Raw genomic sequence first — 24,191 nt, forward strand, 5'->3', positions numbered from 1 at the left:
GGAAGCTTTATTTAAGTAAAACGTAGAGTATTAAAACCTCCAACATTGTAAGTACAAAATCTGGTGAGCAGAATATTAAAAATATTCAAAATTTATCAAACAGGAAACAGTATGAATTCCTATTTTAAGATACTGGCAGTAAATTAGCATAATATATGCTTACGACTTTTAAAAGTCTTACTTTATTTTAGGTAATATGGTTACCATATTGTTCCCTCATTGTTGTTCATGTAGCATGTTACCAGATGTCCCCATCACCAATGTGCCCATGACCCTCCATCACTTTCCTTAAATCCCATTAATAAAATGCAACTTTGGAGCATTTATTTCTTCCTTTTCACTTATCTTATGTTTGATGTCTTGCCCCACAATCACTAGGTAGGAAATTACTGTGAAATTTCTTATCTCCGAAGAAGTATCACTTTACAATTCCTCCTACCTACGTTACCCTGAATAGCCTGAGTTACTTCACAAGAATGATAATTGTGAAAGATTCTAATAATATGTACTATGTTAAAATACCAGAGGAATTTATTTATAGCTGTTGAGAGATTAGTATAACGGTGATTTGGGAGACAAAGAGCATGGAAATGAAACCCTTCACCCTTATCTCTGCCTCTGAGACTTTCTATTCTCTTCTCTTTCAATGTGTATGTGCCTAATTTATTGATGTATGGATACAGTGGTATCCAGTTACATGATAAGGTATAATGTGGGGGATGAAACAGCAGGATTTTTTTGAACTGAGTCTAGTCTCTAACTGAGAGTCATAATGATGACTGTGGGCCATTTAGATTCCCTGGTTGTGCTCTTCTACACACATACATATAAGCCCTCATATGTTCATATCTTCTTCCCAGGTTCTGTGGGCACACCATCACTGACACCCCAGTTCAAGCAACCAACCACCCCCCAACACTACCATGGCTGAAGACGCGGACATGCGCAATGAGCTGGAGGAGATGCAGCGAAGGGCTGACCAGTTGGCCGATGAGGTAAGGAATGAAAACCTGAGTAAAGAGAAACATGGAGAGCTTTGTGGTTTGTCTTATTCAGATTCCTATTAAAAAGGTCTTAAAATGTTTCCAGAAAATGTGCTAAGAATGATTTTCTTTGTTTCTACAGACAGGAAGGGGCTGACTATGCATATATATGTATATATACACACATATACATACCTATATATGTTTTACAGTATATAGTACGTTACTAATATAAATGTGTATATATATGTGTATATCTTTTTCTAGGGCTGGAGCGATAGCACAGTGGTAGGGTGTTCGCCTTACAAGCGGCCAACATGGCCGACCCAAGTTTGATTCCTCTGCCCCTCTCGGAGAGCCCGGCAAGCTACCGAGAGTATTCGATATGCCAGACACAGTAACAACAAAGTCTCCAATGGAGACGTTACTGGGCCTGCTCGAGCAAATCGACGATCTATGGGAGGGCCTTTACCTTTACCTTTTACTAAAATCTAGTGAATCAAGATCCACTTTAAAAAAAACAAAGACATTGGATTTCTTATAGTTCATAGTTGATAGAGTTAGCTTAATTCTAAGATATAATTTGTTATATTCTTCAGACACTCCAGACTGGTATTAAACTTGAATTATGTAAAGTAACAAATTAAAACTGGTAATTGCTGTAATTGCCAATGATATAAAATTCAGAGGTACAGGTATTTAAATCTGAATGTATCCCTGCCATTTAACTATATTCTACTATTTCTGTTCTCAAATTTCTTGACATGTGAAGGATATTATATTATGGCATGTTTCTGCAGATTTCCCCAACTGCATGTTCAGTGACATCATGAAAGAGTTATAAATCAGGATAAGAGTATTTGTGCCAAACTCTACAAAGTAAGGCTTGACTTACTGTTCTGCTGATTGTCTAGACTTAAAAGAAGAAATTATTAATGCAGGTTAAACTAAAAAGCACACGTGTCTACAGGCATTGCAGATTACTTACATGCCAAAAAATCTGAGGAAGTCTTACGGTTTTGAAAATGGGATTCAGTTCAATCAGCTTAATCAATGGCTGAATAAACAGCAGTACTCCTACATTATTAAAAAAAAAAGAAAGAAAGAAAAAAGTGAAAAAAGAAAATGGGATTTCTCTCCAGCAAAGTTCTTTGCATTGTTTGACAAATTCAATGTATGTCTTCATTGATTTACTTTCCTTTTACTCATTATGTAAATTGAAATATCAATGAACATTTATACCAAAGCTGCACTTGTTCCATGCATGCTTAGCTAATACAAGAGCAGGGCAGACATGAATAAAAGCTTTCTGTGAGATTTATAAAATGGTTTATATAGAATTTATGATAAGGAGTATTGTGTATCTTACTTTTATAAATGTGCCTTTCTTCTTTGATATCAATGAAGTAATGTACATATTTGTGTGTGTGTGTGTGTGTGTGTGTGTGCGCGCGCGCATGCGTCTCTCCCTCTCTCTGTGTTCATATGTTCTTTTCTGGAGAGTTATTTGTTAAGCATTTATTCTCATACCACTGCATATACACATTCTATTTCAAAAAGCAGCCTATTGACATCTCCTCAAGGAGTTGGGATTCTTCATATTCCTGCAGAATCTTATCCAAAATAAATTGTTATATATATATATATGTATATTCCCTTATATATATCCCCTTCCTTAGAAGAAATGAAGGTCAGTCCCACGCCATTCACTGACAGAAAGATAATATATATATATCATATATATATTATCTCATATATATGGGCTGGAGTGATAGCACAGCCGGTAGGGCGTTTGCCTTGCATGCGGCCCACACTGCCGACCTGAGTTCGATTCCTCCGCCCCTCTCAGAGAGCCCAGCAAGCTACCAAGAGTATCTCACCCACACGGAAAAGACTGGCAAGCTACCCGTGACGTATTCGATATGCCAAACACAGTAACAAAAGTCTCACGATGGAGACATAACTGGGCCTGCTCGAACAAATCAATGAACAACAGGAGAACAGTGCTACAGTGCTAGATCATGTTACATAAACTATAATAATTTTATCAATTTTAAAAAATTTAAATGCAATATTGAGAGATGAGTCTATTTGGTGGTTTCTCATAATTTCAAAGGATCTGAGGAAAAAATAAGTGACAATGCTGTGCCTGAGGGATTCAGACTTTCCATCTCATTTTTTTCTTATCTAAGGATGAAGATAATTGTTATAGCTGTCTCCTATCAGCTAGTTCTTTCAAATATGCTTTATTTCTTTCACCCTTAGGCGACAGCTTAATTTGTATTGATAAGAACTTCCAATTGTATTTCTAAGAGTTTTATTAGAAATTTGATGTTAGATTCATCTCAATTCATGAGAACAATGTTTGTGTTTAAAATTCAATATTCCTGGTCCAGGGAAGCCAAATTAGTCCTCTGAGTATTTGAGATAATTTTTCATGCATCATGCACGTGAAAAATTATCTTTTCCAGATAACTTTGTCTTTAATATCAAGATCAGCTTCATATGCTTTTGATTTTATGAAGATTACCTTTAATGTAATTGCTTTAGGGAATCTTATTAAGTAGAGAGTTCGATAAGAAGAAGGATGAAAATGGGAAAGCCTTTTGTGTTTCACTTAAAACAGTATGTTATGGTAACCTTTTGTGTTTCCCAAATGAAGAATGTATTTCTGATTTTCCAAAATCTCTTATGCTGTACTTATAATATTTATGTTTTTTTTTCTCTTAGTCGCTGGAAAGCACCCGTCGCATGCTGCAACTGGTGGAAGAGGTAAGAAGTGACCCTATATTAAGGTACACACATCCCTTTTTTCTGAAATGTTCCTTCCTTGGACACTAGGGCTAAGGACTGCTTTTCCTTATACCAAGATTCCATTGATTTCTGTGAGAATGTGGCCACGAGAAAGTCATATAGCAAAGGGGATACTGTATTTAAGTTGCCACACAGTCATCAAAGTTTTCACTTTTTCTTTCAGTTCAGACTCCCTTTATAGTCTGAAATACAGAGAAGGAGAGCATTTCCGAGCAAACCCTGCCACACTGCAATCTCACAAGAGATTGAATCACTTCAGGCTAGTTAGAGCAAGCTTTAATATACAAAGGATTTATCTGCATATTCCTTTGCAATGACTTTGATGCCTCAAAGTCACATTTAATTGATATTTTTTCTGACATTAACCACATATATGACCCTTAAAATATATGTCCACATAGATATTTCAAAATTGTATATAATTATAGACAAGTACTACAATCCATGGGGTATTAAGAAAATTTCTTAATAAAGGGAAATATAAAATCCAATATCAGCTCTTTTATATTTCTTACAGGACAGAACATTCATTTATAAGACATGGTTAATGAATCCCAAACTACTTCTAAATGGATAAAATAGGGCATATAGCAATAATGGAATGAAAAGAGCATTTGCAGTAAACCCAACTCGCTCTAATTTGGAAGAGCAGCAGTCAACCAGGAGGAATAAATGGATTAATTGAACTTGTCCGTTGGGAAAGATGAAGTAGAAAAAGAATCGAATGGCTTATATCTATCTTAACAGAATAAGACAAGCCTAATAGTTTTTATTCAGTGAGATGATGTTTTAGCCATGCCTTGAAACTACTTACCAATGTATAAATGCATGTGTGGTTAACATTTGTAGTGAGCGTGGGCATTCTCGAGGATGATTAAATGAGCCCTCTTGCCTAATGCAAGTGTAAGTTGATTATGCATGACATGAAAAGGGGGTGGGGAGAAGGTAGATTAGACAAGGCTAAAAGGAAAGAGGGCTACTTCCCACACTGCAGGAGCTGACATCTTCCCTTATTTCTGCTGCTTTAGCTTCTCACCTAGGAATGAAATATGGTTAAATGTGAATTGCCACAGGGGGAGTGAGAGAGATGGCAAACCTCAGCTCCCCAGGAAGCTGGGAAAAAGAGGGCAGAGCTCTTAACAAAATCTGCGATCATGAAAAACGACAATTTGAACCTGTAATGGAGCACAAATTGGCCCCCAAGAAAGGCAGGCCAGCAAGGGGCCCCACACTATCCCAGGAAAGTAGTGTTAGAAATGAAGATAAATGTTTTCCTGGCTCTCATCTGGGAAAACGGCTTCTGCAGAAAGATCTGAGTACCAAAAAGGAAGCAGATATTCTAAATCTAATAGTACTGGCAAAGCTTTCAGTGAACCTGGTGTCCCTCAGCCTATCTTGAGAACAATCAAAGAAACAAGCTTTAGGAATTTCAGTGTGAGCTCTGACTTCTCAGCCCTTAAGGGAACTGAGAAGTCAGTCAACAAAGATACCTTGATGTGTCTTTATGACCTACCATCAGATCCTCCAATGTCATTTTTTTTTTCATTTTTTGTTAAGAAGGATAGACACGTAAACTAAATTCCTAAAATTGCCAAATTCTCACCAATTTGCTCACCTCTTCAATGTTGAAATATTTCCTGGTCTGGGAAAAGTGGTGGATCAATTGCTTTAAAACAAGTTACTTTGAACTGGCCCCTTGCCCACCAAATATTTTGGTCTTTTACACCTCTATTTTCAGGCTTTTCAAGTTTCAGGCAATGCCAGCTAGTCTTGAGAAAGGAGACTGATCTTATATTTTCTAAAGGTAGAAAAATAATCTTCACTGATTGAGATAGGATTTCTGCACTTTACATTTTTGTTTATCCTTAAGTGCTTCTCTGTCAAGCATAAAGTTGCTTCTTAGAACGAAAAATGAAATGAAAGCTATCTCCTACCTCATATAAATGAGAGGAGCTATTAAACTTTCATCCTTAGGAAATTATGAGTAATGCATTATTAGAATAGATTGATTGGCTTTTATTTCCTCCTGGGCTATTTTATATTTATGGTTGAACATCCCCTATGTCTAGAACATTGACTATTCAGATTATACTCTGTTTTTCAATCAAAAAGGAAATTGTCTTTCAAGAGAATCAGCATTACATATTCATCAAAGTCAGAAATCATTTGGAAAATCTGAGCACTGAAATATCAGGATCCTGCCCGTGATCCCAAGTGCATCAGAGGTATATAATTTGAATTAAATGTGAATTATTATTGAAATTGAGTCTCAAAGTCAGAAAAGGTTACTAAACTTATAGTTTCCCTCAAGCAAAAAATTCCCACTTTATGTAGGATACCCAGCTCCAAGCCATCTCCAAAGAGTAGAATATAACAGAGTGACAGGCAAAGAGACTTACAGGGTTATTTATTAATTTATTTATCGAATCACCGTGAGATATTTACAAACCTTTCATGATTTTCAGTCATGGCACTGGAGCGATAGCACAGCTATAGGGCGTTTGCCTTATGCGCAGCCAGCCTGGCCGAGCCGGGTTCGATTCCTCCGCTTATCTCGGAGAGCCCGGCAAGCTACCAAGAGTATCTTGCCCATACAGCAAAGCCTGGCAAGCTGCCCGTGACATATTCGATATTCCAAACACAGTAACAATGAGTCTCAAAACGGAGATGTTACTGGGCCCACTCGAGCAAATCGATGAACAATGGGAGGACAGTGGACAGGACAATGATTGAACACCCATCCCTCCACAAGTGCATATTTTCCATCACCAAAGTCTCTAGTATCCCTCCCGCCACCCCCACCCAACCCCATTCCCTGCCTCTGTGACAGATAATTTCCTTCTTTCTCTCTACTTGTGGGCATTATGGTTTGCAAAAAGACTCAGAGAGGCCATCGTGTTTGGTCCTTGGTCTACTTTCAACACATATCTCCCATCCTGAGTGATTCCTTTAATCATCATTGATTTAGTGGTCCCTTCTGTATCCCAGTTCATGAGGCAGGATTCCAACTTTGGCACATTCTTCCTGGCCTTTGTCTCTACTGTCCTTGGGTGTTAGAGGTTTTTCTTTCTTTCTTTTTTTTTTAAATAAAACCAACACCAATGTTACAAGTAAAGTGTAAAGTTACCCAGAGGCAAGTGGAGGAAAGTTCAGAAAAGTTCAAGACCACACATAGGTGAAAAAGGTTAGAAATGGTTTTGTTGTGGTTCTCTGGAGTTGGGAACTTTTTCTTTTTCCTTTTTTTAGGGGAACTGTTGTGGGGAGCATAAATGGAGATGCTCAAACTCAGAACTTCACATGTGTAATACATGTGCTCTGCCTCTTGAGTCACATCCCGGGTCCACAGACATTTTGGTGGATTCATTTTGACAAATGTTTCTGGAAAGTCCAAATTCAGAGGTGGGAGGGAAAATAGATATCGACATGATGCAGGAAAACACATAGAAAAATCACTTTCCTGTCAAGTCACACCCACCTTTGGAATAGAAAAGAAGGAAGAATTAATTCTGGTAATTGAGTCATGAAATGTATCCTAGGAGGAAATTTTGAGTTTAAACCTCCACTCCCCAAAAAGGTCAACTCTGCTAATACTAGCAACAGGAAATGAGGTCTACACAAGAATGCCCTAGGCTGTGATCACTATGCCCAGGAAAAGCCAACAGCTTCAGGCAGGCCAATTCAAAAGTACTAGACTGAGCTCTCATGGAGTGATGACTGAGGGCTCCCAAATATTTAGTGGATTATCTAGCACCTTTTTTTTTCTATTCCAATTTATGTTTGAGCCACTTTGGCAAGAGAAGAGAATAAGGATGTCAAAGGGTGTGTGTGTGTGTGTGTGTGTGTGTGTGTGTGTGTGTGTGTGTGTTACAGCAAATGTTCTACAAATGGAAAATTCAGGCTGAGCAGTTGTTTTCAGATAAGCAGACTTGGGGCTTGTGGTATTCTAGAATTAAGAGAGTGCCCAAGTTTCCTCATTTTAGTTCAGATATATTGGATTTGGATAGAGCACTTCAGAAGGGCAAAGAGAAATACTTTAAATATTCCATAAACCAGTCCTTAGTTCATCATCAAGAAAAAAAAAATTTATTGCAGAAAGAAAATAAGTGAAAAAGAAATTCTTTAAAAAATCACTCCTGTCTCCAGCTGTCCTGTTTGGAGACAGTTTTCCCAACAATCTCAAATAGAAACCACAAATTCAGTTAGGGGGGAAAAAAACAGAATTACCAGGGCTGAAATGATAAAACAGTGGGTAGGGTACTTGTCCTGCTTTTGACTTATCTGAGTTCGATCCCTAATACCCTTATGGTCCCCCACACCCTTCTAGGAGTGATCCCTGAGCATAGAGTCATAGAGCATAGGAGTGATCCCTGAGTACCACTGGGTGTGGACCCCCTCCAGAACCCTTAAAACTTCCTTATGCCTAACTATTAAAACATAATCTTTTGGGGAAAGAGCCTGCTTCAGGGCCTATTCTCAGGCTCCGTGTGCTGGGACTTACTCCTGGGGGCGCTCAGGGACTTAGGATAGTCCTGGATCTCCTGCATTCAAAGCAGGACTCAACCCATTGAGCTATTCTCTGGCCCAGAAATAGTATTCTTTGAGAAATAAGAAAATTAACATCCTGCCTTTCCGGATAATATGTGTATTCCTTCCCCTCACCCTTGCACTTTCAGTTACCTGAAAGAACCTGAATAAAAGAAATAAATTTTATTAAAATTTATTTGAATAAAACATGTCATCAGAACAGTACAGCCGAATATAAGTTTTAACCTTCATTGAGAATTTATTCTCAACTTGTGTACAGTTATCATCATCAAGCATGTATCATCTCATTTAATCTTTGTACCCATCTTTCCCTTTGAGTTTTCTCAAGGAGGTGTTTGAAGCATACCATGATTAACTAATTTCTTGGAGCACACCTCTACAAATGGCAGAGGACATTAAATCCTGCTCCTCTAAGTTCAGAATGCAAACTCCTATGCCAAACACTTAAAAATCACTTTCATCAGTGACTCCTACAATATTTTTGAATTTGAAGATAGTACAAAGAACAAAGATGTCTAAAACAAAAATAGATAAACATAGTAACCCATCCCAAATCAATTCAGCTTCCCTATGTGTTGTCTATATAGTAGTCTTTTGAGAAGAACTAGACCTTTGATGGAAAACAAAATGTCTCTATCAATGTTAATTTATAATCTTGCATCTGAACTCTCTATGATATTATAAACCAACATTACTTCAATGAAACATATTTAAAAGAAAGTATATTGGGCTGGAGAGATAGTGCAATGGATAAGACACTTGTCTTGCATGCAGCTGCTCTGGGTTTTATCGCTGGCATCCCATAATGTCCTCTGAGCACAGTCAAGAGTGATTCCTGAGTGCAGATGCAGGAGAATCACCTGAGCATTGCTGAATATGGTTCAAAAGGAAAAAGAAAAGAAAAAAAAGAAAAGAAAGAAAAGAAAAGGTGTCTTCTGTGGTTTAGAATCTTGCTGCTCTGAAGGTATCTCAGCCCAGCAACATCAAAGAGTTTCTGCAAAACACAAAAAACATGGTCCCTGAGCTCTGCAAGGGTATCCCTAGTATTCGACTGAACCCCATTCTCAGATCCTCCCATTGAACCATCCAACCACATTAACCAAGTGTAACTAGGAGTGACTCCTGGCCCTCGTAGTGTTGCTTGGGAAAAACTGCCCTCCACACAGAATCTCAACCTCTACCCTGGTCTCCTGAATCATGATCTGCAATTTTGATAGGATGTTTTCTGTGTATGGAATCCACATGTGCAAGAAAGCTTGAGAAGTAGTTTAGAAAATTTTTACAGTAGTTGGGAATGATATTTTTAGTTTGCCTTGATAGTCTGCTATAGAAGCATTTTCTGAAGGTATCAATTTTATAAATACTTAGATGATGCTAAGTATAGACTGGGCACTCTGCCAGCATGCACTGTATATTAACTCATTTAATTTGCATAACTCAATGAGGCATAAGCTATTATTATTGCTATGTGAGATATAGAGCAATTAAGACATTTGCCTGAGGTCCTGTAACTAGGAAATAAAATTACCGTGGTTCTAGTATCAGCCTTCCAAATCTGTTCCATGGATGACTCCTGAAGTCATCCCAAGCCATCACAGTCCACACCATGTTCTGATTTTGAAATTAAAGAAAGTCTAGAAAAAAATATCTCCCAAAGCATGTCTGTGAAAGAGACCAGTACACTTTCTGTGAGATGGTGAGTCTAAAAAAGCTTACAGAAATCATATTCAGTATTTAAAAAAAAAAAACTGTTTCAATTGATTTCTTAAAATACTGTTTTTTAATAATAAGAAAACAAGCCTTTGTTGACCTCCACTAATATTTTTTTCTTTTTCAGTTCAATAGAAGTTTGTAGAAAATAAAGAAGGCAATGAGAGATGTGTACTTGGGGGTTACTTTGAGGTTTCCTTGAAAATTCAATTCCTCTTAACACTATAAGGAATGCTATTTTATACTTAACAATTTCCCTATAAAATTAAAGGTCTTTTCTTAATTAGTTCGCTTTCCTAAAAATGATGCTTCATAAGTAGGAGTCATGGGGCTATCTAGACTATTCCTTTTATGCCCCCCAGTTCCCATTCCCCTCCCCTCAGTAGTTCAGTTGGCATTTGGTTTATTTTGATAATAAGGAGTCAAATAAGAACTGCCTTTTAAAGAATTCTCCTGCATAAAGGAACTGTAGTAAACCTTGTGGATGAAGTATTTTTCTTATGCTGAATTATTGTGCAAACCTTTAGCTTTCAGATTAAAGAATCCCAACTTCTCTCATCTGTAAATCAGTTTTTTAAATCTTTCAGAACTTCTCTTTATTGAAAAAAACAGGAGACTGCATTGCCTTTTGAGCTGTTTTTCTTCACTTTTGCGAAACAAGCATTTCTTTTGATAAAATGAAAAATCTTGCCACCTAAGATTCCTCCATATCTTTACAGTGGAAATCCTCTCCAAGTTTATTGATAGGTATGTCATGTCAGAGAATATATTATCAAGAATACTTTGACAGGTTTTCTTTTCTGTGATTGGTCTTATAAAAACTGTAGACATTTTTATTTTCCAGATATAGAATCACAGTTTAATATTAAGTACGTATATTCCATTGCTGCTGCAAGTCCCATCTTTAGCCAACTTCATGGAGACAGGGCTACACTTACCTCTTCAATGAAGGGGGCAATTGAAAATACATAGGCAGGGACTGGAGCAATAGAACAGCAGGTAGGGTGTTTGCCTTGCATGCGGCCAACCCAGGTTCGATTCCCAGCTTCCCGTATGGTCCCCCAAGCACCTCTTGGAGTGATTCCTGAGTGCAGAGCCAGGAGTAACCCCTGAGCATCAGCTGGGTGTGACCCAAAGACCCTCTGAGACCCCTTAATACCTTCACCATATTTTCTCCCTCTTCTTTCCTTTGATCTTTCTTCATTTTCTACTTCTAGGGCTAATTGTTCCCTTACTGATTTTTCTTTCTCTCTTTTCTCTCTAACTCTTTTTTCAACTTTGCTACCATTATTGGAATATAGAGTAAAGATGCTGGTATCAGGACTTTGGTTATGTTGGATGAACAAGGAGGTAAGTTGATACTTCTTCAGTAAGAACAATTCCACATCTGAATAAAGTGCATTTCTTTATTACTTGTATGTGCATAGGTGGCCATTTTAATATTCTACATCTATATGTGAGTATGAGGATTATAGAAATTTCATCATCATGATTTTCTGTTCCTTTCTCTGTTGAAAAGATTAACAAATGTTTGTAAATATTGAGAACTCCTTCACTGAATATTATTCTCCCCATTGCGATAAGTAAAGTTTGAAGGCAATGGTCCTGTGTTTGAATTTTTTAAATGATAGTATTTTATAGTGTGTGAAAATACTTTTGTCTCCTTTTCCCCAATCTTTCTGATAAATTTGGTGTTCTAATAATTTCTATAAAGAGCAAAGGAATAGTCCCTTGTGTGCTATCCATTTCTTTTGACAGTCCTACATTAGAACCTGGGAGATTTGATTTTCTAGTCATTATGGATAATCTTCAAACAGGATATAAGCAGAAGGAAATTATTAGAAAATAAAACATTAGGAGGTGGAGTGATAGTATAGCGGGCAGGACACTTGTCTTGCCATGGTCACCTCAGTTTCTATCCCCAGTATCCCATATGATTCCCCTAATTCACTAGGAGTGATGCCTGAGCACAGAGCCAAGAGTAAGCCCTGGGCACTCCAAAAACAAAACAAACAAAATTAAACCAGTTGAGATATACGACCTGTTTTTAAAAATTATTTTGAGTTAATTTATATTGTATTAAAGCATGGGTCGGAGCAATAGCTTAGCAGGTAGGGCATTTGCCTTGCACGCAGCCGACCCAGGTTCGATTCCTCTGCCCCTCTCAGAGAGACTGGCAAGCTACCAAGAGTATTCCACCTGCATGTCAAAGCCTGGCAAGCTACCTGTGACTATTCGATATGCCAAAACAGTAACAGCAAATCTCACAGTGGAGATGTTACTGGTGCCCGCTTGAGCAAATCGATGCACAATGGGAGGACAGTGCTACAGTATTGGACTAAGTACTGTCCTCCTGTTGTTCATTGATCTGCTTGAGCGGGCCCAGTAACATCTTCGTTCAGAGACTTGTTGTTACTGTGTTTGGCATATCGAATAGTTCACAGCTAGCTTGCCAGGCTTTGCCATGTGAGTGAGATACTCTCAGTAGCTTGCCGGGCTCTCTGAAAGGGGCGGAGGAATCAAACTCGGGTCAGCCAAGTAGGCTGTGTGCAAGGCAAATGCCCTACCACTGTGCTATCACTCCAGCCTGTGCTCGCTTCGGCAGCACATATACTAAAATTGGAACAATACAGAGAAGATTAGCTACAGTATTAAAGCATTAAAATTATTAGAAATTATAAGATGTTTTTAGTGGCAAAGAAAAAATGTAACATTGTTTACTATATGGAACACTTTAAGGAAACCCTAGGCATAAACCTGACAATAGGGGGATTTTCCATGTAACATACATAAGGCTTTTTCCTAAAATACAGAGTACTGCCATATCTTCATAAATAATAGCAATATCCCGAGAAAACTGAATGTGAGATAAAAATCATTTGTAAAAATCTGCTTACAAATAGACACAGAGTTAAAAAGTATGTTTTTATTGGGGTTCTTGGTGGTGAAAAATAAGTATGGGTGAAGGGAAAGGTGTTTGATCATTGCATGACCGAGACCTAAACCTGAAAGCTTTGTAACTTTTCCCACAGTGACTCAATAAATAAATATTTTAAAAAGTATATCTTAACTAATATCAATAATGAGATACCATTTTTTAACAGATTGGCATAAAAGTATTTCATATTTACCAATGCTCTGACTATGTTGGGAAAACAGTCTCTCATTTTACAGATGGTACTGTAGACTGATAAATATTTAAAAAACAAATTTGAATATTCTTCAATTTTTGACATGTCCCCATCTTTGGTTCCTAGAATTGCACTTCTAAAATTTTATATTGCAGGTGTACATTTATAACTAAATGAAAAAATATGTACATTTATGTATATGTAATAATATATATTAAAATTAAATAAAACTCTATATATACAGATAAAACATGAAATAACCTAAATATTCTATGGTGAGGACAGCTAAATGAATTATGGAATGGGCAAAAAAGAAGCATTCTTTAACCACAGAAATGATGATAGGAATCTTTATTAACTTCTAATGTGTTAGAGTTAGGGTGGGGAAGTACTTGAAGAAACTATATTAGATTATATTGGAGTGAAAGTATGTTGGGGTCCAACAGGGTGTAAATTCTAAGAATCTTTTAGTTGCATATGATATTAGGAAAATGTCCATGTCAGATCAAAGAATAAGAAGGCAAAACTAAGCAGAAAGAGCCTTGTTCCAGTGATGCTTCTTTGACACAAGAAAAGATAGGGAGGAAAGGAGTACTGGTTAGGGCCTGCTTCTACAGAAGAGCCTGACTGATGGGGAACAAAGAACAAAGACTGTTCAAAGAGCAACTTCAGGTTGGTTAGGAACATCTCGGTTCTAGTACCCTCCTTATTCAGTCATTGGCCAGAAGCATCCAGGGAGAGCATGATCTCCATGCCAATGTTGTGGAGGATTCCATATGCATAGCAACTGGAGACTTGGCTAATTATACTCTCAGCAGGAGAGAGACCAGAGGGGCTCACCTTATGGCTTCATTTTTGTTTTTATTAAACTTTATAAATAGATGCAAACCAGTCAATCCAAAAAAGCAAGAGAACTTTTTTTTTTTAAAGAATTGATCTTTGGTAGCTGGGCAGCAGAACGCTTGCCTTGCATATGTGAAATCCTGGGTTCAGCCCCCAGAAATGCAAAATAATAAACACCAATGCTTTAATCCGTCAAATTTTAAAAATAAATCTTGTCAAAATTTGCACGCAAATAATGAAGTCTGGTGGAGTTACATTTTGAAGAAATTACAGTAACAGTGGCAGTCTTCAAAACTTCCCCAGATGAATTTTCTATAATTAGAAAATTTTCTGGCTTGAACTGCATAACAATGTTCCATATTTCAAAACTCAGAATGCAGTAAAGCATTGTTTTTTCAAAAATTGAACAGCAGATTCCCATACAGAAATGCTACCTCATTTTCAGAATTATATTCATAACTGTGCACTAAAATAATCAGCAGTTCCAATTTACTAACACTTTCAGCTAGTAATTTGCATATCACATTAACTCTTTCAGTTGAAATTTTACTTGTGAGGAAGCTAGAAAAAAAATATTTTAGTCAGAAGAAGGCTTTACGAAGAGTTAACAATAAAGCATTGATATGAAAACGTGGAAAATATGTTGTACCAATGTTGAGTCAAAGAGAGAGAAATTAAGTAACATGCTTCCTTGAGTAGGAAATTTTATTGTATTTTGATGAAGAAAAGCAAGAGAGAAGTTTTACCTAAATATCCTACCAAACACAAAAATATATTATACTTAAGAATAAATTATTTGGGGGCTGGAGCGATAGCACAATGAGTAGGGTGTTTGTCTTGCACACTGCCAACCCCAAATCGATTCCCAGCATCCATATGATCCCCTGAGCACTGCCAGGAATAGTTCCTGAGTGCAGAGCCAGGAGTAACCCTGTCCATTACGGGGTGTGACTCAAAAAGCAAAATAATAAAAAAAATAAAAAATAAATAAAAAATAAATGATTCCCTGATTTGGGCTGGAGCGATAGCACAGTGGGTAGGGTGTTTGCCTTGCATACGGTCAACTTGGCTAACCCGAGTTCTATTCCTCCACCCCTCTTGGAGAGCCCAGCAAGCTACAGAGACTATCTCACCCTCTCAGCAAAGCCTGGAAAGCTACCTGTGATGTATTCGATGTGCCAAACACAGTAACAACGGGAGGGCAGTGCTACAGATTCCCTAAAAGGCCTATGTATGATACTGTACCTTAAGAAGCAAAAAGAATAATAGATTATTAATATTCTCAACTAAGATGCTTTAGTTATAGACATACTACATCTCAGTTCCTTGGTTTAACTTAATTCCTAGGGTTGCCATTGTGAGTAACCTGGTATTAAAACACATTCTTAGAAACCTCCCAAAGTGTGTGATTTCTGCCAGGTCTTAATTGGTTCCTATTCCACTTACATTATCATAGGATAGTAAAGTCTTGTAAAGTGACAAATGAGCATAAATCAACAATTTGAGCATAAATCAACAATTTTCTTTACTGCCATTGTAACTGCATTTTGATTCTGAATATTCCATATTTAATTATCTGGATTTAAGATTTTAAAATTTAAAATCGATTTAAAATTTCTCTTCAGTTACATGCTACTAGATTTTCAAAACTGTTGGCTTCTACCCTGCAGATGCACAGGAATCTAAAGAAACAATCATCCATCCAAAGAGTTCAATCCTGTTATCCAGCTAAATGGTTATACTCAGAAATGCCTTGTGGGATTCTTTTCTAATAACTAGGCTTCAGGAGACACCAAGGAGAGCAAGACAAGTTTCCAAGAAACAACTTTAGCACAATGCAGGATGATTTAACCTTTCACTTTTGTATTTCTTATTTCTTTTTCTGGTCTTTGGGGGTCTATACGTTTCAATGCTGAAGATGCATGCTGCTCTTGAAAATCCCCTTGGGGTCAACTTCAAACTAAACAGTGAAATCTGTCATCCCTTGTCTGGCAGAGTAAAGACAGAGTAAAGGCTCATCTAGATAACTTGCTGACTTTCATGGCACTAAAAGGTAGCATTAGCTGAACATCTCTAATGCCCATATTCCTTTATCTTTTATGAATGACCAACTTTGTACTTTTTGATGCACTAGCCCCATGTGACTGTAAATTTGTTTCCATATGTTCATTAGAACTAAGGAAGATAAAATAATTTAGGCAATGTCTTATAATGGAATATACTCATAAAGGCTTATTCACTAGTTCTATAACATTGGTATCTATCCGTTCTATTTATTTTTACCTGGATACTGGTTCCATGGGCTTCAAGTTACCTAACTTAGGAATAGTTCTAGAACAACCAGACAGCTGTGCAGACAGGGCAAAATTCTTGCTGCAACATTTAGTGCATTATCTATTAGGATATCTTGCCCAACCCAAAAGGGGTTTTCATTCCAAGTTTTCCAAATAAAAAGAAAACAGCCAAAGTACAAGTTTAGGGACTTGAGAGCAGTCAACTCTGGATAGCCCATTGTATCAGCCTTAGATTTTGTCTTAGAATGGAATGATGACTTGGTTTACTTTCAGGCATGTCCTGAGAAATGTCTTCCCAGAAATCACTGAAGTAATGCAAAATCCCTGTATATGATCTTAACTCAGTTCACTCTGAAAAATAATACTTTTTTTAGATTTTCTGTGGAAAAAGTGGTTCCATAATATATTTTAAATTACGTGTTTGATTTATAATTGTATAGAAAAACCACTGACAACCAAGAATGGTATCTATAAAATAATTTTCTAAAGAGCTTCATATTCCCTCTCCCTTAGCTATGTCCTTTGCTAAAAAAGTTGGTAGAACCCAAGATGGTAGTAATATGGATTTAGAATTATTTATATATTACTTTAAATTTCCTAATTTTAAGCATCCAATAGTTGGTGCAGCAGTTATCATTCAATGTAGCTTCTGAAACAACAGTTAGCATTTGGTTAAAAAATAGTAACTGAGGAGAAACTCCTTAGGAAAAGCAAATATCTGGATTATGTATCCCAATACTCTAATCTGTGGATATTTCAGTTATCATTAGTTGAGTCCAGCATGCTTTCCTTCTGAACATCTTCAGTTGGAAACTGCAATCATTAGCAATTATTTGATTAGAATTTGGTATTCCTAGTTCTTTTTGTATTAACGTATTAACTATTAATGTAGTTCTTGTGCTTGAGGGATACTCCCAACATTCTTCAGGGGTCCACAAATTTAATACAAGGGTTTTTTTTTTTCAGACAAAGCAAGCACTCAGCCTTTTGAGCTATCTCTCTTGCCCCTAGGGGTTTTCTTAAAGGCATTATTATATAGGTATCTATTTGAAAAACATATCACCAGCATTACATTGTTATTTCTCCCAACTGTCTTATGCTAGATAAATACTAAAATTTGTGTTCATTTGAAAACCATAGCAGAGATAACTCAGACTATTTTCCTTCTTCCGTGACACAAAAGGGAACATAGTATGTACTTCTTTTCCAAATTTACAATCTTCTTAGTTTGTGTCTTAAGTGGAACTATTATATTATTTTTAGGTTGGTTATTTTCTCAGTATGAATTAATGTGAAATTGTTTCTTAGTGATTTTGTATGCCCTTAATCTGGAAATATATATATATATATGTATATAATTTTTGCTCTAATCCTTTCTTTATTCCCAGAGGCATAGGCATGCATGCAGGAAAATATAGATAAAAATAGGAATGAAAATGTAATTAGGTTTTATATTTAGACATCCAAGACATTCCATGGCTCCTTTCCTTTAATGATTCTTAAAGTTATTTTAGAAACCCTTTCATTATACTTAAAGGTATACTCATTTGATGACACGCTTTTGGAAAAATTGGTCAAATTAGTGTATATAACCTTGGAAACCTAGAATACTTTTTTATTGTTATTGATTTGTACCCCAATACACTAACATTAGTTTTGCTGCTGTAAGAAGTCAGGACTATTCTGTGTTCAAATCCATAACCTCTACTCCTCTGGAAATCCATGCATTTACTTTTCCTACTTGGGATTGCTTTATGGCATGCCCCCCCCCCCATCACAAAGAATGAGAAATTAGGGGCAGAGGAGGTAAATGATTTCAAAGCTTTCACAGAAATTAAGTCATAGGATGAAAAAAAGAGTCAAAATATTCCAGCACTGGTAATGTTGCTGTATTGAATGTTGTTTGTTCCTGTTTTCTTTTGTTACTGATTTTAAATTTTAAATACTCAACACCAAAAACTTTGTATGGTCTCCCTTTGACTGGACAGCACTGCTAGGAGAAAAGAGTTCTAGTATCTATTACTAACTATCACTGTAGCTTTTGCTGTTTTTCCCAGGGAAGAAGATGGATTTTATTTTCTATCCTTACCAGCTTGAAGATGCATAAAAATCAAAAGATAAAGATGTTCTAAAGTTGAAGCAGATACTATCTGTAGTAACATTACATATGAATGCTGAAAACTTAAACTAATACCTGTTTTCCTTTTTATTGGGTTTCACTGAGTCTAAGTAAGTGATTATGCTTTGCTGTTTTCCTGGACGCTCAGAATAATCAAATAGGCCTACCTATCCCATCTCATCACATTTGAATTAAAAACTATTTGAGCATCATCTTTGTTCATTTCCTTCCACCTATGTCTGTGTAGGACGCCAGCAGCAGGCTACAGCAATGCATCCTCTTGGACAATGCATTGTAATCGCTCTTTCTCTTTCAAATTCCGTTTCACAAAGTCATTTCTCATATTCTGTTGGAAACCCCAAAAAAATTCATTCCACACTGTCATCCCTTTGTCCTAACCAGAACAACTCGATCGTGTCGAAGAAGGCATGAACCATATCAACCAAGACATGAAGGAGGCCGAGAAAAATTTAAAAGATTTAGGGAAATGCTGTGGCCTTTTCATATGTCCTTGTAACAAGTAGGTACTGGGTACCAGCTCTAATCTGTGGCGTCCAGTTTTCCTTCTTTCTTTCTTTATTTTTATTTTTTTAATGTCAAAGTGAATGTCTGAAGTTTTGTCTTTTTTTTCTTTGTCCTTTTCCATCTGCTTCATTCTGTGGGGATAAAATACTTGTGTTTAATCAGAACAACTGGAACGCATTGAGGAAGGGATGGACCAAATCAATAAGGACATGAAAGAAGCAGAAAAGAATTTGACGGACCTAGGAAAATTCTGCGGGCTTTGTGTGTGTCCCTGTAACAAGTAGGTGCTGCCTGCCTGCCTGAAGCTTTGGTTTCCCAAGGCCCATCTCCAAGCCTTGACAAGCTCATTCCTCCCAGGCACAGAGGCAGGATGAGCATGTGGCATGCAGAACAGATCAATACCGTCTCCAATGCATTCATCTCATAGCATAGATGATATTAGTAGGAGTTACTGTTGATGCATTAAAAATCAGGCATACTACAGTGAAAGTTTCACTGTCAGCAACTTTTATTGATGAACGTTTCAACATTTTTCATAAAGTGTACCTCAAGACTAAGACAACCTTGAGAAAGAGCCCCTCCCCTGCCGCCTCCCACCCCCAGGGAATTGTCTCTTCTCCCAAACTCAAAAACCAAATTTGAAGACTTAGAAAAGATCTGGGGGGTAAGACTGAAAGGTGACGTGTATATTTTAGGTTTGATTTTTCAGAAACAAAAGAGACAGGCAATTTGGCCCGAGCAAGCATTCCTGACGCTAGAGGATAAGACCGACGTTTTCCCTGTCAGCAGCCCCGCAGTTGCCAATCTGGTTATCCACAGCTGTTCCAAATGCAGAGATGCTGAGTCCTTTGGCAAGAAAGGCCTCAAGCCTTACCCAAATTGGACTCACCTTTCCTAAATTCTTCCTCTTGGAAGATCTATCAGTACACTGTTGGAAATGTTGAAATGTGTAGATTTTGCATGCACAACATCACAAAACATTCAACTGTTCTAAAGGTTCTGCAATGCTTTTTTGGAATGTAGCAGAAATGTGACATGTGGTTATAAAAGTTTGCAACAGAAGGAATCTGAAAAAAAAAATGAGGGTTTTGGAAGATAGTCTCATTTGACTAGCAGTGAAAAACAAAACAACAAAAAAATGCATGATCAGATTGTCTGACATGCATTTGGAAAATTAAACCTGTTACCCAATCTCCCTAACCCTCCCCTACTTTCCTTTGAATAGAAGCCTTTTTTTTTCTAAAAGCTCTCCTGATCCTAGTTTTTTTTTTTTAATAGAAATTGGTGTCCTTTTAGCATATTAGGAGACCACTCACATCCTTTAAACTTTGAGGCTGAAATAAAATATCCCACTTCCTGTTTTGGAGGGGGAGGGGCTCAATTCACAAATTTTAAACTTTTTAATTTTCTAATAAAGAATCATCAATAATAGTAAAGCCTGACTAACTGGAATCTACTGGAACCCTTAACAACATTCCTACTTTTATTCCCTTCCACTTTCAGAAAACAATAAAAAAAGAGATCAGTGAACAAAGGGGTGAAAATCACATTAATCATTTAAAGTAGTTTTTCTTGGAAGACAATTTAGGTTCTTTGCCTTTTCACACTCAGTCTCCTTCCAGTAACTTCCTTATCTACGAGACCAAACAGTAAAAGTTGATATTCAGAGAATAGATCATCAGCGTTAACAGAAACCAAACTAAGGAAAGATACAATTTTGTTCACTATCCAAAGACTCTAAGGCAAAACTAAGTGCCTCAAGAGTCTTACAGATACTCAATAATCACATTTTTCATTAAGAAATCCATGTAATCCACCAAAATGACTCACTGCCAAGCATTCCAGTTAGTCAAGACTTAACTGCCTATCTTTTTCAGTGGCATGCTGCCCCTCAAGTGAACCTGCCACCAACTGTCTGAAGAAATCCAAGATTTACATTTTTTCCTTCCATCAACTTGTATGTGGAGGAAGGGTGGAGGCAACCCACTTGCTCCCAGACAGATTCTAATGGTGTGAAGTGATGGCCCCCACGAATACAACATTGTGGTTGGCACAAATTCTTAATTGCACAAGAGACCCTAACTGAGCTTCAAAGCTTGACTGAAGTGTTCCCTATTGTGTGTAAATAATGCTTTAAAAACCATGTGTCACAACGCAGTGGCTGGTGGTGCCCTGGACTTTCTGAGGGCTTCGCCCGGTCTCGGCATGTTTCGGAGGACTTTGATAGCTGTACGGCAGTTCTGTGAGTCTATGTGCAGCATTGTGGGTGCAGTGATTCGCCTTCTTTCAGAAACGCAAACTCTATCACCCTCTTGACTTTGCCAAAGATGGTCTACTAGACACTTGACATAGCAGAAAACATCACAAGGTCCATATAACTTGATTTACTAGGAGGGAAAGGATAGGAGAGGAGAGTGTTATGGGGTGGAGTGGGGGATGCCAGACTGTAAGTTGTACTTAATTGGTTTTTGAGTTTGTCCCACTGAGGGGGCGCATGGATCTTTAGCACAGTAAATTCTAAGGGCTGTGCATTTACACACTAGACTGTGGGAGTTACTGAAATCGCATTGTACATTTCCTGATTTGTCTCCAGTGTAACTGGGTACCCAGTCTGCAAATATCAATGTCAAAGCCAGTCTTAATAAATGACTGTTCTTCTCTTAAAAGAAAATGGAAAGGGAGTTAAATTCTGAAATTCTTTTTTTAAAATGTAAAAATGGTACCAGATGAAGTTCTTTTTTCTTGGACTAAAAGATGTGTGGTTTCTACTATGCAAAGAACCTAAAAACATCTTTGATTGCCTTCAATTATAAAACACCCACAAAAATATGCTGCACATTTTCTATTGGGCAAAACAGGTATGCCTGGATTTTAAGTCTCTCTCCAAGGCAGCTCAGTGAAATATGGCCCATGGAGACCACACCAGTTCCAGATCACATTCTCCCTCCACATCCCCAGACAGTTCAAAGTAGGAATGTGTCATCACTCCCATCCTGCCCCTCAGTCCGGCAAAGAAGCTATTGAACCTGCGTTTCAAATCCTCATGAAGGCTATTACTGTCCTGCTAGTGCCTTTTCTGAGAATGGTTAACTTCTGGAGTAGTTTGGCTTAAATGAGAATGCTTCACTTTCTACTCATGCCTGTAGCTGGTGCATGAAGAAGACATAGAGGAATTTCCCTTTTGATGCTAGATGGCTTGTTCTCTCTTCTATTTTCCTGCATTCATTTCACTACGCCTCTTTTACTTTTTGTCTCTGTGGACAAAGGTTTGTACATCAACTCTGGATGTATGGTGACTGTTTGGAAGTACCGATATATTATCTAATTCAAATCACTCTCGAGGCAACTCAAAGACCATCACCCTTGGCCAACCACCAATCCTTTATGTCCTTCATGCAGAGTTGGAATGGTTAGTTCCACACATGCGTTGGGGGGAAATTTTTACAAAGGAATCTTTGCATGATGGTGTGTAAAATCTTGGTCGAGTATGTTTTCTTGGTAACTGTGTTGCTGTGGTGTGATGTACACACTCTACTTGGCAGTCTTGTTTTGTGTATGTCTGCCAGTATGTTTTTCTGTGTGTTTTGTGTCTCAAAATATACCCATGTCACTGAAATAGAACTGAATGTCCTCCAGCTACTTTAATTTATGTCTTCAATCCAACTAAACCACAAAAACAAACCAAAACAAGGACAGCCTGTGGGCAAAGGTTGCATTCCTGACAATTGCAATTGACTTTATTGGAAATTAAATACTGAGTAGCTGAGACACGGTGGTGGCCAACTGTTGGGGTCCAGATTATGATATATCGGTATTCTCTAATGCCTCAAATTAAAACTCATTCGCTTGGTTCAGTTCTTCGCTTGAAGAGGTAACCATTGTTATGAGCCTGATGACCCACCCTCTTGCTTGGGCACTCACCCTCTTTTTTACATAGGCTTAAGTCAAGTGATGCTTACAAAAAAGCCTGGGGCAATAATCAGGATGGAGTTGTGGCCAGCCAGCCTGCTCGTGTTGTGGATGAACGGGAGCAGATGGCCATCAGTGGTGGCTTCATCCGCAGGTGAGCTTCCTACACATAAAACAATAGCGACAACTTTTGAATAACAAACCTCCCAAATGAAATGCTTCTCAAAATAACCATCATCTTATTCTTTATGAATCTGTATTGTTGTCTGAGCAGTTCTTCTGAGAGCCTGTCCTGGCTCACTCATCACATGCAACTGGGTACAGGATGATTCAAGATGGCATCACTCACCTGTCAAGAGAATGATGGGGCCATCAGCAAGGCACATCGGATCTCCTCCATGTAGCTCTCCAGCAACATAGCCCAGACTTCTTTCATGATGGTGGCAGCATCCCAAGGGGCAGGCACCCATGTTCATGCACTTAGCCAGCTTTTGATTTTGCCTTGTTTACTCAAATTTCACTAGATTAAGCAGTTCACATGGTAACATTCAGTATCAGTTTGGCAGTCCAGGACATTTCCTTCTAGAAGTTTAGTGATGTTTGTGGAGATGTTGGCAAGTTAATAACAAGAAATGCCGAAGTGCATAAGGACTAGTAATCTACCAGAAGGATCCTAAAGGGCTATTAAAACAAAATCAATTACTAAAATCTGACGATAATTATACATGTGGTAAGGCTATAGGTAGAGAAATTAATTTAATTTAATATTCACTGCCAGGAAATAAAAATAGAAGTAAATATTCCAGCTTCTCACTCCCCTCCTTCCAATCTCGCATTGGTCAATGGCCAAAGCCTTCTGTAAGCCATTGAGGAAGAGAGCTTAGTCTCTCAGGACAGAGAAAAGGAAGGTCAGAGAATGGCTGTGATGGAACATATAAGAGTACCCTGTCATCTCTGGCTTCTTAGTAATCATGTCCTAGACATTTGGAGGCAAAAAAAAAACCCTCATATATCTATTTAAAAATGTCAGTTACCAGGGTGAGATATAGTGCAGTAAGGCATTTGCTTTGCACACAGCTGGCTTGAGTTTGATCGCCGGCACCTTTGATAGTTCCCTGAGTAATTCCTGAGCACAGAGCCGGGAATAACCCCTGAGCATCACTGGATGTGGATCAAAAACAAAACAAGTCAGTTACATAGATGTGTGAATTCAGAAATCGGCACGCCAGGGAATGGAGAGTTAGTCTACTGTGTGCAACACTTGCCTTGTACTTCGCCGATCCAGGTTCAATCCCAACACCCCATATGGTCTACCAAG

The 24,191-nt window shown here is 37.7% G+C and overlaps 1 protein-coding gene and 1 pseudogene across 2 annotated transcripts in view; both read left to right on the top strand.

Moving 5' to 3' along the window:
* The window catches only part of SNAP25 (synaptosome associated protein 25), a 94,159-nt gene that overhangs the window by 59,764 nt on the left and 10,204 nt on the right, over positions 1-24,191 (top strand). Inside the window, exons 2-6 of one of the 2 annotated variants that reach the window (XM_056122129.1) lie at positions 861-995; positions 3,714-3,755; positions 11,354-11,402; positions 18,842-18,959; positions 22,902-23,027. In XM_056122129.1, the coding sequence (XP_055978104.1) occupies positions 924-995; positions 3,714-3,755; positions 11,354-11,402; positions 18,842-18,959; positions 22,902-23,027 (407 nt within the window). In that variant the 5' untranslated portion in view covers positions 861-923. Of the gene's footprint in view, positions 1-860; positions 996-3,713; positions 3,756-11,353; positions 11,403-18,841; positions 18,960-19,126; positions 19,245-22,901; positions 23,028-24,191 lie in introns of both variants that reach the window. The other variant, XM_056122128.1, reaches the window with a different exon arrangement.
* LOC130030842 (uncharacterized) lies at positions 12,642-12,742 on the top strand (annotated as a pseudogene).

The sequence above is a fragment of the Sorex fumeus genome, unplaced genomic scaffold (assembly GCF_029834395.1).
Source record: "Sorex fumeus unplaced genomic scaffold, SorFum_2.1 ptg000044l, whole genome shotgun sequence".
NCBI classification, from domain to species: Eukaryota; Metazoa; Chordata; class Mammalia; order Eulipotyphla; family Soricidae; genus Sorex; species Sorex fumeus.